At 40.3% G+C, this 17,505-nt stretch overlaps 1 protein-coding gene across 6 annotated transcripts in view; it reads right to left on the reverse strand.

Moving 5' to 3' along the window:
* Nucleotides 1-17,505, reverse strand: part of Mybpc1 (myosin binding protein C1) — an 85,687-nt gene that overhangs the window by 33,543 nt on the left and 34,639 nt on the right. For 5 of the 6 annotated variants that reach the window (XM_052753054.1, XM_052753053.1, XM_052753058.1 and 2 more), the window contains 8 exons: nt 16,116-16,167; nt 14,175-14,231; nt 7,522-7,688; nt 6,116-6,248; nt 3,985-4,109; nt 3,011-3,116; nt 1,627-1,793; nt 629-791 (listed from right to left, as the gene is read on the reverse strand). In XM_052753054.1, coding sequence (XP_052609014.1) covers nt 629-791; nt 1,627-1,793; nt 3,011-3,116; nt 3,985-4,109; nt 6,116-6,248; nt 7,522-7,688; nt 14,175-14,231; nt 16,116-16,167 — 970 coding nt within the window. The remainder of the gene's footprint in view (nt 1-628; nt 792-1,626; nt 1,794-3,010; nt 3,117-3,984; nt 4,110-6,115; nt 6,249-7,521; nt 7,689-14,174; nt 14,232-16,115; nt 16,168-17,505) is intronic. The other variant, XM_052753056.1, reaches the window with a different exon arrangement.

Genomic DNA, 17,505 nt, shown 5'->3' on the forward strand with positions numbered 1-17,505 from the left:
CAACAAACACCGTAAAATAGAATGAGTGCTCCGATAAACTGAGCATGCGAGGTCGATACCATAGACAAAGGGTCGGGGAAGCAGCGTCAGACAACAAAATGCAGGTCCTTCTCAAGCAGAGGGAACCCCCTCATCATGTCAACTCAGTGTGTCCTGTTCAAGGGTTTGGTGCTAGTCCTCGTTATCTCCATTTCTGCAAACTCAGATAAACAACTTGGTTTGGGCAAGGCAGGGCGGAACTTCAGCATGGGTACCTCCATGTTTATTTGGTCTCCTGGGCCCAGATGCAGAAATTCAGAACAAATTCAGTGGTCTCCTACATATCTTATTGAACATTAGGGGCAGTTGATAATTGGTCAGGTCCTCAACTAGAATTCACAGTCATTCCTCTGGCCACATGTTCAGATAGTGCCGGTGATAGGTTTTGGATGGTATACCGTATCGTGAGGTGTAGATAGAGGATCTCAAGCAGGATGTGGTATAGAGCAAAGCAATCATCAGTTCTTACTAGACCACGAACAGGTCATCTCCCTAATCTCCAAAGAAAGAGTCAGTAAGTATGTAATTTAGAGAGTAGGAAAAGTGAATGTGGCTAGTTCCTTACGAATGGCCCACCTGGCTTACTTACTTTCCTTTGTGAACAACCTTCAAACGGTCACTCTCCTGAACAGGGAGGCCATTTTTTGTCCATTTTCCCGGCACATTTTCAGAGATTTCACACTTCAAGCATACTTCTTTCCCAAGTTTTACAGTCTGATCAGTCAGCGGCGTTGTGATCTTAAGAGGTCTCACTACAGAAATAAAGAGCAGGATGGATCCGCAGCCAAATTCCAGACAAGCTAACGTGGTGGCATTTCACGGTGTCCTGTCTATAATACATGCTGTGAAGGTGACAGCTTTTTCCAATGTAGATGAGATAACTGAACAGAACTGAGCACAACACAAGTTCCATCACCTCAGATACCCACCATGGCGGCTGTTCACCCATACGATATGAGCGGCATATGAAGTGTAGCCGGACCAACAAAGGAGTAAGGAAGAAAGAATGTCTGCTCTGCATAACAATCTATTCACGGCATTCTGCTAGTTTAATTTTCATGGCAGCCGTGAATAGATTGTTATTGAGAAATCACTACTTTAAGAATATTAGTTCTCTTATGCTTTGGAAGTCTGTCATCAGCAACTTAAGTTCTTCAGCTGAGAGTGCTCAGTGGCTCCCCTGGGTTTAAACAACTTTCTTTTCACATCAAATGCAATTCTAAGTTGCATGTTGAGCATTGACTTTATTTCATGACTAGATAGCAAGATATAATTAAGCAAACAGCATCAGCATTTGGCATATTTATTTACTATCTACTTTTATGGTCTGGCACTTATAACTTTCTGGGTAAGTTTTCTGGTAGGTGATTTTATTATTTCTTCCCTTGGTGCACTACTATTAAACCGAGTCATTGATTCCTTTCTAAGAGGCTTGCTATGACACTCAGCTAGAATGGAGGCCAATTCTGCATATTTTAAAATGCCACGAATAAAAGATCAAACAGATTGAGACTTTCCTGAAACTGTTAATATGCACACTCTTCTTTGTCAGCCAGTTTAGGAGACAGCTAAAGAGGTCTTACTTACAGTCAACACTTAGTTTAGCAGATGATTGTCCCCCGGTCGTCATGGCTGAATATTCCGCAGTATCGGCCTTTGTCGCCCCTTCTATGATCAAAGTGTGCTTTTTGCCCTCAACTTTAATTTTGTATCTTGACTTTGGACCAGGGAAGATCTCTTCACCATTCTTAAACCTGAGTTAATATGGATGTAAAGGGAGGGAGAAGATGATCAGTGAGAAGAAGAAGGGAATAAGGGAGGGTAATGGGATATGCATATATCGAATATATGTATATAATATATATAAAATGAAAAAATATTTTAAATTTCTGGAAATAAATATTTGTTTATTGTTTCATCCCAGTGTCTTCCAAAGTTCCTAACAGATCCCAGACACACAGGAAGGATTCGTTAAAGAACACAACTTCAATGGTAGGTCCACTGGTAGATTCATCAATTGATTCATAGTATAACAAGTATTGTGCACAAAATCATATCAAAAGAACATGAGCTCACTCAGTCAGAAGGAGGTACTGAGACTATATTAGGCCTCACTTTTGGATTCACAACCCATTTTTAAGTTATTCATATTCTAGATTAGTACTAAAAAATCTTTTCCATGCTAATGACTACTGCTTCCTGTTGTGTGATTTACTATATTCCTCTCAACATCACATTTCATCTCATAATCTTAAATCTTCTAGTTTTTGATTTTGAGCTAACTCTCAGGGAGCATACTGTAAAAGACTCTTCACTTCCCACAACCTCAAATTTTTCTTTGTTTTTGTTTGGTGTGTGTGTGTGTGTGTGTGTGTGTGTGTGTGTGTGTGTGTGTGTGTGTGTTGCAAATGGTCAAACTGAGGGCCTTGGACAAGGTAACTATGTATCACCACTAAGGCACATCCCCTGGCTCTTTTTAACTACTGAAAGGAGTTGGTGATTTTCAGCTTACCATATTTTTCTAGGGAACTGAAAAAGATAAAGGGGTGAAAACTGGATTCTTAGGCAATAGGGCTGGAGTCTGGGGCCTTGGACATGGTAGGCAAGGGCTGTCCCACTGAGTTACATTCCCAGCAACAATAAGGACTTAAATGAAAAATATGTACATTATATTTTTTCATATATGTTGCCAGTAAGGACTGTTACTGCCCTATATCTCTGCCCAGACAGATCTCTAAGAGTTGGTTTTTCAGATCATAATGTGCTTTTGGTTATCATCTCTACTAATACAAAAGATGTTGAGATTATTTTCATGTTTAGAAGGCACTCCCATGTTGCATTCTATTGGTTATGAAGATACTTTGTGTAGTTGAAAGTTTCCCTGTGTCACAGGCCAGGCATGGGACACAGGAAAACTTTCACATACAACTTTGTCTATTAAACACAGGCAGGCATCAACAAAGCAGTTTACCATTTTACATTGGCGTCATCTTCAGACACCTCAACTTCCAGCTCCACTCTCTCCCCGCAGTAAGCGTTCGTGTCTTCCAGCTGCTTAGTCACCATAATTGGGGGCTCTAGTTGGAAAAGGGGAAACCAAAATCATTAAATATCCAAAGCCTGTGTCTTAAACCCCAGTTTGTTCACAGAGGAAAATCCTGCAATGGGAAAGAATCATCAATCTGGGATATAAATTGGAGGTGAGAATCTCTGTTCGTCTGTGGCAATGCTGGATCAGTCCCCCCCCCCCCCACCAGTTGTTTCAGAACTATTCAGATCAAATGAATTATTGTTCTGGGGAGTACATAAAATGTACACCAAATATCCTGCCTTCATCAAGTAAGGTACCAGGTGGTAGATACAGTGGATGAAGGAGAATGTATACTGCTTGAAGGTTTTGATTTTGGCTCTCAACCAAGGATAGGGAATAGAGTTATCTGTAACCAGAGAGCTTCATAGAGAAAATATGGTTATCCTAGCATTCTTTGACTCCCCCAGCTTTTCACTGGGGTCTACTGCTCTTTTGATGCCAGTGAACGATGCCCTCCTCCCAGTGAAGCTGCTCTCATGTAGTCAGTTAAGTGGCCAAAATACAGATCACCCATTAAAGTCCATTGGGTTTCAGAGGCTATCACTGAAATATCCATCTTGCAGAATAGCGCTTGGCCTTAGTCAAAAGCACGAGGCAGTTTCACGTAGCAGCTTTTCTCTCCCCTCGGCTGCTCTATTCTTCAACAAATCAGAAGAGCAATTAGGATTCAGGATCCCTGCCGATGTAATGGAGCCTCAATACTGAACCAACCTAACAGGGAAGCCCAACGTTTCTGGAGGGCCGACTGCTTCTGCCCTGGGCTGAAGCGGCTGCTTTGCCTCTCCTTTGGCTCAGGGTCCCTGGGAGGAGAGCGCTTGCCCCTTGATAATGCAAGGAGAGATTTTTTTTTTTACCTCTCACGAAGAGCTCAGTAGAACACTTCTCATCTCCAGCTGTCACATAGTACTCCGAGTCATCTGTCAGTGCACAGTTATTAATAAACATGATTCTCTCATTTCCTTTGTGTTCAAAGATGTATCTGTTTCAAACAGGAGGGAGGCAGAGTTTGTGACCTCAATTTTCTTTACCTTGTTAGCAGATTTGACTTATGTTTTGTTAATGCTTGAGACTCAAGGATAAAGCTATGATTCTCTATTTATGCAGCATATTTTATCTGTTCAATTAATGTCAAACAAAAGCTCATTTTTTTATTTCTATGATACATGACAAATATGTGTATTTATACATACTATTTAATTTTTATTCTTTTCTTTCGTATAAGTTTTTATTACAAATATCAACAAATTCTCATATAGTTAATTCTTTAACCCACTTTTGGAAGATAGTGTTGGTTGAGTGTGTTAGAGAGATTTTTTAACTCTGTACACTCTTCAAATGATTATGTGTTAATTATGTATGTTACAAAAGTGGCAGACACTTTATCTTACTCATTTACACATATTCCCTTCATTGTTTAGTCCAAGGACACAGGACATTTTTGTTGGATGAATAAATGATTGTGCAATTTAAACAACAACTGACTTTGATTGATAAGATCAGCAGCGAATATAGTTTCTTAAATGAACTTAAGCACTGGGCCGATTGTGTCCCAGTTACTCTCTATTAAGAAATCATTTGCCAGGCTGGAGAGATGAGTCAGTGGTGAAGAGCTCTGGCTGTTCTTCCAGAGGACCCAGGCTAGATTCCCTGCACCCATATGTCAGCTCACAATGTTCTGTAGCTCAACTTCTGCCCTCCATAGGCACAAAACACCAATACACATCAAATCAAATCCATTTAGAAAAGAAAGTTTAGAAACAGAAAACTAGAAGCCAGGAAGAGAAAATACTCTAACTATATGTGTTGATTATGGAGGTGCATACAAAGGTATTCTATAGATGAGCAAAAAAACCAAATTGGGGAAATATCTGGAATTGAAGACTTCAAGAACAAAACATATCAACATTTTCTAGTAAAGCTAATGAAGGAAAACCATTTCTGAGTGAATCCAGGCTGTCTCCAAGAGACTTTTGCACCAGGTATAAATATTATCATCTCAAAGTCATTCTGTTAGGCATGGGCCCATGGAAAAGCTGGAAACCGCTTCACTGTACTCTAGAAGTGACAAGTTTCTGGGATTAAAGCCTGTATTAGTGTACATGTGGCACTTATTAACCTAAGACAATATACTAGAGCTGAAAATCTCCCAGGCTGAGGAAGATCTCTATGAAGTAGTTTCATGACAGACTAGCAATACCACCAGACATCAGAGATCAGTTTGACTCCTTCCTTTTGGAAGAGGGACAAGACATAATAAAACACAGGCTTTGGCCTGGGTTTCATGATTTTAACATCAAACCATTCTGTTTAGTTGCAGTGCTGTGGGTACTCCCAACAGCACCCAAATAGAAGATGCTCAGCCACTACCAAATACTCATGTTATTTTTGGGAAAAGCAAAAACAAACACAAAACCTCAAACTTAATGATGAGATGCAATTTTCATCTGGTATATCAAATGTGTATTTCAACTATTTTCAAGTTTTATTATTTTTAATAGAGAGAAGTTGAGACAATACATATAATGTACAGTGACATAAAATAATCATGACTCACTTGAAATAGCCTCAGAAAACATGAGTTTCTTTTACACAGCACTATGACTTTCAGAATTCCAAACTACACGTAAAGGGACCGCAACTCCAACCTCTCCTTTCCCTCCACACAGTGTTACATTATAAGGACAAATCAAAGGCTGGAGAGATGGCTCAGAGGTTAAGAGCACTGACTGATCTTCCAGAGGTCCCAAGTTCAATTCCCAGCAACCACAGGGTGGCTCACAACCATCGGTAATGAGATCTGCTGCCCTCTTCTGGCCTGCAGGCATACATGCAGGCAGAACACTGCATACATAAGTAAATAAATAATTCTTTAAAAAAAAAACAAATTGAAGAAAATATATGCTTGAAAGGTTCTTTTAGTCTCTCAACGTTAAGTCAAAGCACTGTCCACTTCTATTGTGACTGAGTCCTTCAGAGCCCGCTTACTTGGTGCTGGGCCGGATTTCTTGACCGTTTTTAAACCACTTCACCTCCAGCTTTGGGTCGGCCAACTCCACGACAAACCTCACTTTGCCTCCTTTATCAACCTGATACGCAGGGTCGAGAATTTTGGCAAAAGCTGTAGATAGGAGCAAAAAAAAAAAAAAATATGACAGTGCGTATACACACAGGCTACCAATTTAAATAGTAAATGTGTGCATGGAAATCTAAGAACATGGTAAAGAAAAAGAAGAGTTTCAGGGAAGAACAAAGTCGGAAGCCTTCCCAATTACCCCTTATATTTCAGAGTTATGTTGACACGTATACAGAAAGATGGTTTAAAATTTAAAGCGAATTCGTGTGCTTTTAAAAGAAGCGTAAGAGGAAAAGTAGCACTACTACTAATTTTAAATTACACTGATTTATTCTGTGTGTGCCTGCATGCCTGTGGGGAGTTGGTGTCAGAAGACACTTTGAGGAGTCTGTTCTTGTCTTCCGCCACGTGGGCTCATGGTGCAAACTAAAGTGGTTAGTTAGCGTTGGCAGCAAACGCCTGCGCTCTCAGAGCCATCCCACTGGCATTTGCTCACTTTCTAGTATTTTAAAAAGATAAAAATGATTATTAGGTTTCCAACCAGTTCCCTAGCACGTGGATTCAGCACTCAGGGTTCAGAAAGGCCAGCCTCTCTAAAGGGGTCGTCTGCTGGGCTCTCCACTTCCACGATTGTTTCTGGAATCGTGCCATAGGAGTTGTGAGCCGGTGGGAACGACTGAGTTGTGCAAACTCAGGCAGGGCCTCTAGATTTCCCAAGGGCCGGTTCTCAGCCAATTCAGGGTGACATTTAGAAAGGAGGACCGGATTTTTTTTTTTAAAACCATAATGAGAGTCTTTAAATCCCGTCTGAACATGAAGGGAAGCAGTAAAAGGCTTGATATCACCCCGACATTTTGTGCAACTGGAACCTGATAATGATCCAGCACAGGAAAGCTGGGAGCGACAGTGGCCAACCTGAAAAGCACGCCTTTCTCCCCGGCCCCCCAACTTTGTGTTTCAAACCAGAGCCAAGTGAGCCCACCCCAGAAACCTTATTGGGTGCGAGGGACGAACTCTGAGGAAGAATCAAGAGCTACAGAGTGAGGGACATATGAGCCTGAACGAATGGAGACCTCCGAGAGGTTCCTAGAGGCCACAGGGATGTTCTCCGCTTCCTTGTGTGGCATGTGTGGTACTGTAAGCATGCTGACCCTTACCATGCCGAGCCACGCCACCACCAGCAGAGCACTACTCCACCCGAAGGCTAAGTGAGCTAAAGGAGCCATGAACCCCTGCAGGCCCATGAGAAATAGGATGAGACCAGAGACATGGCTCTAGGTGGCAGACCCGCCTCTGCCATGTCCCTGGCTGTGCTCACCTGCGCTCTTCTTCTCCACCCTGCGCATGCGCTTGAGCCGCTTAAGCATGCCACGCAGGTCGGTGATGCCGTACTGGAAGGCGATCTTCTCATACTCGTTGGGGTTGGCGTTCTTCAGCAGCTCCCACACGTCTATCTCGGGCTCCTCCTCCTGCTGCTTCACCTCCCTAGCCCGGAAGAGTGGTCGCCTAGGTTAGAAACTGTCCTGCCCCCAAAGACCCGGAATGTGGGGTGTGATCCCACTCTGTGATGCCAAGGGTTCTGCTTAGGGCCACCAACAGAGTCGTCTCGATTTCTTGGGTAACTTCCGGAGACCAGAAGATCAAATAGGTACACTTTGAACTTTTACTTTTCCAACTTAAAAACGCAATGGTAGGAAGAGTAGGGATGTCAGGACAAATCCTGAGATATTTTCAGTTTTAAAGTCTGATCGCAATAGATCTTGACTAAAATGCTGAGAAGCAGTTGAAGGTAAGAATTTCTAAAACTTAAAAACAGATCTCGCCACTCATGTGGGTAGTGGATTCAGTTTGAAAAGCAGATTAGGAATTAATATTTCAAACTGGCCTATGAGTGAAAAAAATCCCTTTCTACATGTATTGATGTAAACATAATCCAGACAGTATTTCAAACCTGTGGATTTTTCCAATATTTGTTCCTTCACATTAATAAATATGTGCATTATTTTGTTATTTTTACATTAAAACACTGAAGCAATCATAAAAGTTTTTTTTATTTGTTCTTCATATTAGTGTCGCTTAAGATGCATTTTAAGAGAAAATTGTTTTTCTAAGTCGGTAGGAAAAAGAACAATGAGGCAAAAAAATTCTGTCATACTTCAGCTTAACATACCATCTTGACTTTTTTTTTTTAAGAGCAAGAATGGGATTGGGCTGTAGACAGATTAATGTTAAGCTGTAAAATAAATGGTTTAAGATTCCATGGACAAGTAACAGGGTAATATGACCCTAAATCCTGACCACTGACAAAGAATGTGTGGGACACATGAAGGAGTACATGACTATACCACCCTTATAATGACTATACCACAGGGTGCAGCCACGTACTCCTCCATGTGTTACATGTATCATCTGTTATATGTGTCAGCACTCAGGAGGCAGAGGCGGGAAGATCTTGGTGAGTTTGAGGCCAGCCTGGCCTGGTCAGCACGGTATGTCACAGGCTAGCTGTGACTGCACAGTAAGTTCCTGCTTAAAAAAAAAAAAAATAAATGAAAAAGATCAAAATACATCTTGCCCCTATGTCAAATCCACACAATGAAGCCAAAATTTACACATGAACTTTTTAGTGAATGAGTGTAGTAGTATAAATGAAAGACATAATTTAATCTGGTTTTCTTCACTGGCTAAATAGTCCTGATTATTTTGTTTAAGGTTAACTAGCTTTTTATTAGGTTAGTTTTAAAAAAAAACGTTCCAGGGGCTTCTTACTGTGAATAACACTGGTTTTATGGAAAATTGGTCAATAATTGGAGATACCAGTGTGAAAATAGAGTGGTGTGAACAAAGAGCTGCATGACTTGTTCAGAGCACTCACACCTATCTCAGAATGTCTTCTTTAGCTTCATGCGTTCCCTGAGACGGAAACACCAGAGCAGCACAGAGCTTAGGGGAGCCGAGGCCAGGATAATGTCTAAAGCTCCAGTTTCCATCTCACACCGTCAGGTCTTCCCGCCCAGTGTAGAAAATGGGGCTAACCCAGAGAGCGGAAGGACCTAAGAGGTCTTTGGTCCACCATCTTAAATGGCAATGTCTAGCCACTCCCATTAAGGAAATGGGCCTAGAGACTGGAGAGATGGTTCTGCAGTTAAAAGCACACACTGCTCTTGCGTGAGAGCTAAGTCCGGCTCCCAGCACCCACACTGAGAAACTCACAACTGCTTGTCACCCTGGCTCTAGGGAATCTAATACCCTCTTCTGGCCTCTGCAAGCAGCCATACTCACAGAGATGTCCTGTGTCCCCCACCCACCCACCTACCCACCTCTTTAAAACCCTTTCTTAAAAAAGGGAAAAAGAGGGCAGCGGTGGCGCACACCTTTAATCCCAGCACTCAAGAGGCAGAGACAGGCGGAACTTTGTGAGTTCGAGGCCAGCCTGGTCTACAGAGTGAGATCCAGGACAGGCGCAAAACTACACAGAGAAACCCTGTCTTGAAAAACCAAAACCAAAACCAAAACCAAAACAAAAAAACCCTCATGACCCAGTTGAGCATGGTGCCACACACCTTTAATCCCAGCACTTGGGGAGGCAGAGGCAGGTGGATCTTTGAGTTTAAGAACAGACTGGACTACATAGCAAACTTCAGGTCACCCAGGACTACACAGTGAGACTTTGTCTCAAAACAAACAACAAACAAACAAACAAACAAACATCTTTTTCATCTCCCAGAAATGAAAATATGCCTTGTGTTCATATACAAAAATTGAAATTATCTTTAAATTGAAACATTGCTAATAATTTGACAGATTCACTCAATCTCTACACTGAAAGCCATCTTCATTTTAAATTCTTCTTTTAAAGTATTGTACACTGGGGGCTGTAGAGATGGCGTGGTCATTAAGACTGCTTGCTGCTCTTCCAGAGGACTCGAGTTCGGTTCTCAGCACCCATGTGGAGTAGCTCATAACAACTTGCAAACCCAGACCTAAGAGACCTGACACCCTCTTTTGGCTTCCATGGCCACCCACACACACTCCATACTCACTCACACAGAGACAGATACATATAATTAAAAGCAATAAAAACAAGTTTTTTAAACTTGGAGAATTGTAGTTAAATGTGTATGTAAGTACACGGTGTGTATATTTTCTGTGGGCTGTCTCCTTAATCTAAAGCTTTTTATTACATTCCAGCCTAAATATATCCACTCAAACTTTAGAATGATTTCATACTTCAATTGTGTTAAATCTGGAGATTTTGTTACATCTGGTAACAAAATCTGTACATCAAGAAGAACTATGTCATACATATTTTAATTTATATATTTCATATTACATTTGGTGGAAAGATTTAAAGATATGACATCTGTATAATTTATTCTGTTTTCTGTTTGCTTTTAAGATGGCTCATGTAGCCCAGGCTGGCCCTGACTTTACAATTTAGTCAAGGATAACCTTAAAATTCTGGTCCTCTTGCACCTACCTCCTGAGTGCTGAGATTACAGGTGTGTACCAACACGCCCAGTTTATGTAGTGCTGATAACTATGTAGTACCATGACCTTGTACACGCCAGGTAAATAAATACTCTACTAACTAAGCTACACACCTAATAGTTATTATAATTTAAATAGCAACAAGAAACACAAGAAAAAAGTGAGACATACCAGGTTCGTGAGGAGAATGTTTACAGAGGAAGCCAGTAAAAATGCTCACCGTTTCCTAGAGTGGACTCACAGCCCATGATCCTCAGCATCTTTCGTTGATGTAGGAGGATAGATGCCCTTCCAGCATGTTCCTTATCAAATTTTGTATGTGAACCTCAATGAACTCTTTTCTTCTTTTTCTACCTCTCTAATGTAGCCCCGAGTTTAGACAGAAGCTTTCATTTTATGCTGGGATGTGAGGTCAAAGCTCTGTTTTAGAGCAGTCAACCCTCCTGGAATCCATCTTTACGTACCATGGTGGCTGTTCACGACACTGTCTGCGTGGATAATTGAAGTGCATCGAGGACAGAAATCTACATTTTAAGGTTCCTTTGCATCACTGGGATAGACCTGTATAGTTTCTACCATACTTTTATCAACAGCAAAAATTTCTATAAATCGATGGTCCCAGCAAACCATAAATCATTTATAGAAATTTTATGTAGAATAAGACTTCTAAATATTTACAAAGGTCTAATCCCATAATGAAATACTGCCCCAAAGATTAGCCTTGATTCATCTAGTGTATATTGAAACAAGCTGGCTTTAATAGGCAAAGGGAGAATTTTCGGTACACAGACAGTGGTTCTAATATTTATTCCGGCAGAGATTTTGCCACACACTTCTGGAGAAGTAGAAAGGGTAACCATGTGTCATTACCACAATGAAAACACATGCAACCCACAATTTAGTAGGAAACACACGCCTTCTCCAGTTATAATGGTGGGTTAGTACAGCATGTTAAAGGAACACAGTCTTATGAGAACAATCCAGTGAATCTAAGCTTTAATTAAAGGACGTGAAGGAAATGAGAACTGGAGACATAGTCGCTGCCCCTTTTCCTAAGATTTTTTTTCTTGTCATTTGGGCTATATGATTTCCTCTTTTTTCCCCCCGTGCAAATTGTTGGTAGACACAGTCTGCTCTTTTTTCTTTCCCTTTCATTTATTTATTTATTTATTTATTTATTTATTTATTTATTATTTATTTATTTATTTATTTATTTATTTGGTTTTTCGAGACAGGGTTTCTCTGTGTAGCTTTGCGCCTCTCCTGGAACTTACTTGGTAGCCCAGGCTGGCCTTGAACTCACAGAGATCCGCCTGCCTCTGCCTCCCGAGTGCTGGGATTAAAGGCGTGCGCCACCACCGCCCGGCTCCCTTTCATTTTTAAATTGGAACGTGGCACTACTTTTACTGTACCACATCCTGATTGTGCTCATATGTGTGAGTGTGTGTATGTGTGTGTGTGTGTGTGTGTGTGTGTGTGTGTGTGTGTGTGTGGTCTTTGTCTGAAGACAAACGCATTGAAAGAAAATGTTCCATTTGTCTAGAGGAAGTGCATGGTTTCTGCGATGTACCATGATCTACGTCTTTTATATTTAATTTAACTTTTATTACAATTCTGTTAGTTTTTATTTTTCAAATGTATATATGTGGAAAACACACCTCAGAGAGGATATACATTTTGACCAAAGCCACACAATGGAATTCTATACTGTCAAGAAGGTGTGATCATTAATACTAAACATTTATTTTCAGTTTACTACCTTATATGACTTCTCGGTGTTGAGATTTAAGTCGGTCTCACTATCATACAAATATCATACATATTTTCATCCTTTCCTATGGATAAGACCCTGCTTTGTTTCCCTGGAAATCACCTAGTTTTATTTTCTACAGGTTGGTATTTTCCAGGTGAGTCTCATGTGCAGCAGGAAGAAAAACTCCCCTGTCATCTACAGTGTAATGCATATTGTGAATGGCAATGTTAGCTTCTAGGGCAGACTTGGGGTTCTGTTTCTAACATGGAGTCATAGGGATGGCATTGACCCAGAAAGCAAAGAAGAGAAATTGGGATTTAGGTCTCTGCCTGCCTGGTCCAGTGTGACCCTGTGTGAGTGACTCAGTGTCTCAGGATTTTGGTTTCTCACTTGAGAATGAGGCTCATTTAAGGACACTTCATATATTGTTGCTTTAAATGAACTTTGGAAAATAATTAATATTATTTAAACTAATGATTGAGATATCAAAAAGATATATTTGATATTGTCATATGTATTGTTGAATATTGATCACTAATTAGTAAATTACACCTATAACTATTTCTGTTTTTAACCTTAATGTTGAGGGCTCTGATTGAAATCTTCATTCTGTTAACTTGAAAAAAAAAATCTAACCAAACTGAGGATAGGAACACAAGCATAGTGTTTCTTTCATGAGTTTACAATTTTTGAGGAGCATTTGTATTAATGTTACTTTAATATCCCAAAGAGGACTGAAATTGTCTTTTAAATAAATCTGAAAAGCTAACTGAAAACTGATGGCAAAATTATAAATTATTTAGACAAATAGGTTTACTGTTTATTCACAAATTTGTTAAACTATAATCCCAGAAAATAACCCTTTCTTTTTGTTGTTTTTCTGCTATAGAAAATGTCTTGAAAAATGTATATATAGCTGCAAATAACACTTATGCAATAGTCTATTATATTATTTTATACTTGTACATATATGGACAGAAATCCTATAACATGGTTATATGCTAAACATCCATACAGCTGTCCTCTATGTCCTATTACATGAGATGACACTGTCAAGGAATTTGAGCAATAAATGTTTATTTCTATTCACTACTATGTTTCATTACTTCTAAAATATGCATCTTGGGGATGGCATTTTAAACATCTCTGGAATACTACATACTACATACTATGTATCTTATAATCAACACTGAGTCATAATAAAACATTTAGAAAAAGTCTTTCATTATTAGTGCTTTTATGAAATATCAACATGTCTTCAAATCAATAATGTCTTAAAGTTGAGTCACAAGTAACGTATCAAAGTAAATCTGCCTATTGCAAAGACCACTACCAAAAATGTGAAATTGACATTTTCAGTCAAGTGTCAAGAACCAAAGGTAACAAAAGCTGTATTTACCCAATCACAGAAGAGAATGACATGTAGTCTTGGCTGTTTCTAGACAGTTAAGTCTTATGTCTCAGTTATCCCATTTCCTCACTCTCAACTAAGAAAATACATGAAAACTCATCAAACATGTAAGTAGGAAGTTTAGGAAGCACCAGCTTCTGCCTTCAACAGGTTAGTTGTTGCTTTCTTTCTCTCTTAGTTGATTGTTACATTCTATAAGCAAAACACGTATTAAGAAGTGACAATTCTTTGAAAAGCATTCAGCTTAAACTTGACTTCTCTGGGTGGGTCTAAAAGATCCAGGCCACGGTGCCCCACGGCATCACTTGGTTCTCACCTACGTTTCAGGAGACCACTAAAGTCAAGTTCCCCTGCATCCTCTTGACCTTCTCCACTGTCATTAACAAAAGAAAAGCAAATCTGGGTTTAATGCAGACACATAGCTGAGTTTCCCCGAATGAACACTCTACACAGAATGTATATGCAATTTCGTACCGGCACACGAGGACTAAATCAACGCAAACTATTGCTTTTCACACAAGTGACATGGTAAGTTTTTGGAGTATGTACTTGTGGAAAAGTAGACATAAGGCACTTGTGTTACTGTATGATTGCAGAAGACATAGTGTAGATTGCATACATGAAACTGCTTGGATTTGTGTTAACACCAGATAACACAAATGCACTTAAGCCAAGCAACACAAAGTACTTTGTTTTTGCAAGTTGGGGGCTCTGGACAGAAACCTGTGTAAAAAGCAAAGGACTTTTGCTGATCTCTGTTGTCCACGGAAGGCAGAGATTGGCTTCCAGGACAAAATGGAGCCTGTCAGACATATAAGTGCACACATGGCCTTATATCCAAAGGTAACCACTATGCCCACGAATAGATGAATCAGATCAGTGATACCAACAGGACATAAAAATGGAGCTACTCACTGTAGAGCTTTCTAGAAGATGCATTTCTTTCGGTTTTTAAAGAGACTGCTCTTTGCAGTACAGTCATTTGGTTTTCTTGCTAGCACCTTTTAAAGTGTAGTTTTCAGAACGTTCTCTCTTGAGTTGCTAATTAACCCTTTCTCAGTAACTTTTTAAGGAGTTTCCCTATAGAGAAATGCATCTTAAACCAGGCATGCGGCTGCTCTCTTGATTTTCGATTAACTCTATGTAGAAGCTGGGGTGCTGGTGTTTAAACAGCACGATGGATTTACTTACATGTTTAATTTCTAATGGAGATTTTGTTTCCTGTTCTCTACAGATGTTAGTTGTAGTTTCTAAGAAAAGAGCATGTGGGTTTAAAAACAGTGTGTCTAAGATGTAAGTCATAAGAAAGTAAACCCAAGTAACACGTTCTCACATTTTCTGTTAGCCGGCAGCCGAGGGCCTTGTAAAGTAAACACATTTCTGTTTTTTCAAAGCACAAAACAGTAGCTTGTGTCTCCCTGTCTTAAGATAGACCTGCATGTGCCATGAGCACATTTAGATTGGTTTATTGTTAAGTATGAGATGAGGGGGGATGGAGGGAGGACAGTAATGAGATTGGACAGTTTGAGGTTTTTTCAAGCTAAAAATTATCATTGACTAATTGGATAATGTCTAGTATTTTCAAAAGTCACTAAACATTGTATTTCTTGATAATTTGGGCAGGAAATTGTGTTTTTTAATCAGACAAAAACCATGCTTTATAATAAAGGGATCACATTTTATACTCTAGGGTGACTTTCCTTTTCAACAAAATGGTCTGTGAAGTCTAAATGGCTCCTTTCCACATTGTCCTCAATGTCAGCAGATTCAGTGGTTACCCACTTAGGATGATCCCACAGTATGTGATATTAATTTCACTAAGTAGCTATTCAAATGTGTTTTGGGTAGGGCACACGGTTTAGTAGCGCCATACACGATGAAAAGAAATAGAAATGAGTTTTCAGCTGTGACTATGCTGGTGTTGTATAAGGTGTATTCTTTCTGTTTCTCTTTTGGGCATTTGGTGGGAAACAGTGCAAATAAGGATGAAGCCACTCCTTGACATGGATAATCGAAGGCAATTGTGAGACCAGCCCAAATGGAGGGTCTACTCTAGCGAGAATACTCTAAGAAATTATCAGTAAAGGGTTGGCCCGGCATTAAGCTCATGGCTTTTCTAGAATGGCAGTTTTAAAGACATGATATGGTTGGCTGCAGTGAAATGGCTGTGCCTTTTTGGGATATGGAGAATGGAGGGAACCTCTTCCACCTCCATGTTATTATATGAACGCTATCTGGATTCCCACTCTGAAATTACCTTCTCTTGAAGGCAGATCTGATGTCAATGTTTGGAGTAGTCCCAGTGGATTCTTTGAAAAGAAAGAGATAATACAATGAATGACCATTAAGAAGGCGGTTTTGTATTCAGCACTCTCATGGACCGAGGCCTTCCCCAGATGGAAAAGCATTAGGTGAAGGAAGATGGCTGTCTTCCCAGGTGGCTGAGCTGCTGAGACTTCGTCACTTCTCACCCTCTAAATGAGGAACCAACAGAGAGGCTTCGGAGGCAAATTCTCACTTCACCTGCCTGTCCACTGGTTCACAGAGAACGTTTAAAAGGCATTAACTTGATGTTTTCTGATAGAGATTTTGATCTACTAGATGATGGAGGGAAGTCCAAAAATCAGAATTCTGACAGTTTCCCAGGAGACTCTTAGACATGCCTGGCTGGGGTAATGAAGCTCTGTTGGGTACTAGAAGTCCTTACAGTGAAGGGACCCATGATCATTCTCTAGCTGCTTGATATCTCTCAGAATAAGAACTTCATGCCCCTTCCAGGTTGTCAGCAGAACTTTAATCCTCTCCCCTCTCTTCCCCTCCCTTTCTCATTCCTTCCTTCCTTCCTTTCTTCCCTTTATTTTTACTTTTTTTTTTTTTTTTTTTTTTTTTTTAGAAACAGAGAGACAGAGCTTTGTTGTGTAGCTCTATCTGGCCTGAAACAATTGAAGCCAAGCTGCCCTCAATCGCAGAAGCCTTCCTGTCTCTGTCTCCTGAGTGGTTGAGGCACGTTCCACACCTCGCTCGTTTACATAGCTTGCTGGAAGTCCATCCTAAGGTGGAGGACAAAGTTTGTCTCCTCATCCTCTCTAATCTGCCTAATACTGCCTGAGCACAGGAAAGGGAGTTCCCCTTCTGTGTGGCTGCTCTTCTTTGTGCATTGAGCCATGCTGACTCCCTTCACCCACACACTCAAGTAGGACAAGGGTGTGGTTGGGAGTCTCCGTGATCCTGGTTACCCTCCTCCAGAGGGATCCAAGTTGAGGTGCAGTACACAAGACCAATGACACCACTCCAAGTGTGGAACAAGCAGTAGGTTGCAGAGAAAAGCATTGCTCCCTAAAACTCAATTCCGTTCCATGTAAATAATTCCATTTAAAACAATACTGGCTTTTAAAAAAAATTGTGGCTACATCACATTTGGATGAACTTATCTTAAGTTCATAATTGTTGCTGGCAAGTTGGTTTTCTACCTGTACACTTATACAAGTGGAGATTTCATCATCCTCAATGTACCCTAAGAGTTATCTGTATTGTGTTTTCTCAGGGCAGTACATGGAATACACTGGAGAATTTCCATTATGTGACGTAAGTCACTGTAGAGAACATCTCCCTTCTGCCCCGGCTTCCTGCCATCCTTGTCTTATTCC

Source organism: Peromyscus californicus, unplaced genomic scaffold, assembly GCF_007827085.1.
Source record: "Peromyscus californicus insignis strain IS unplaced genomic scaffold, ASM782708v3 Scaffold_24__1_contigs__length_46423439, whole genome shotgun sequence".
NCBI classification, from domain to species: Eukaryota; Metazoa; Chordata; class Mammalia; order Rodentia; family Cricetidae; genus Peromyscus; species Peromyscus californicus.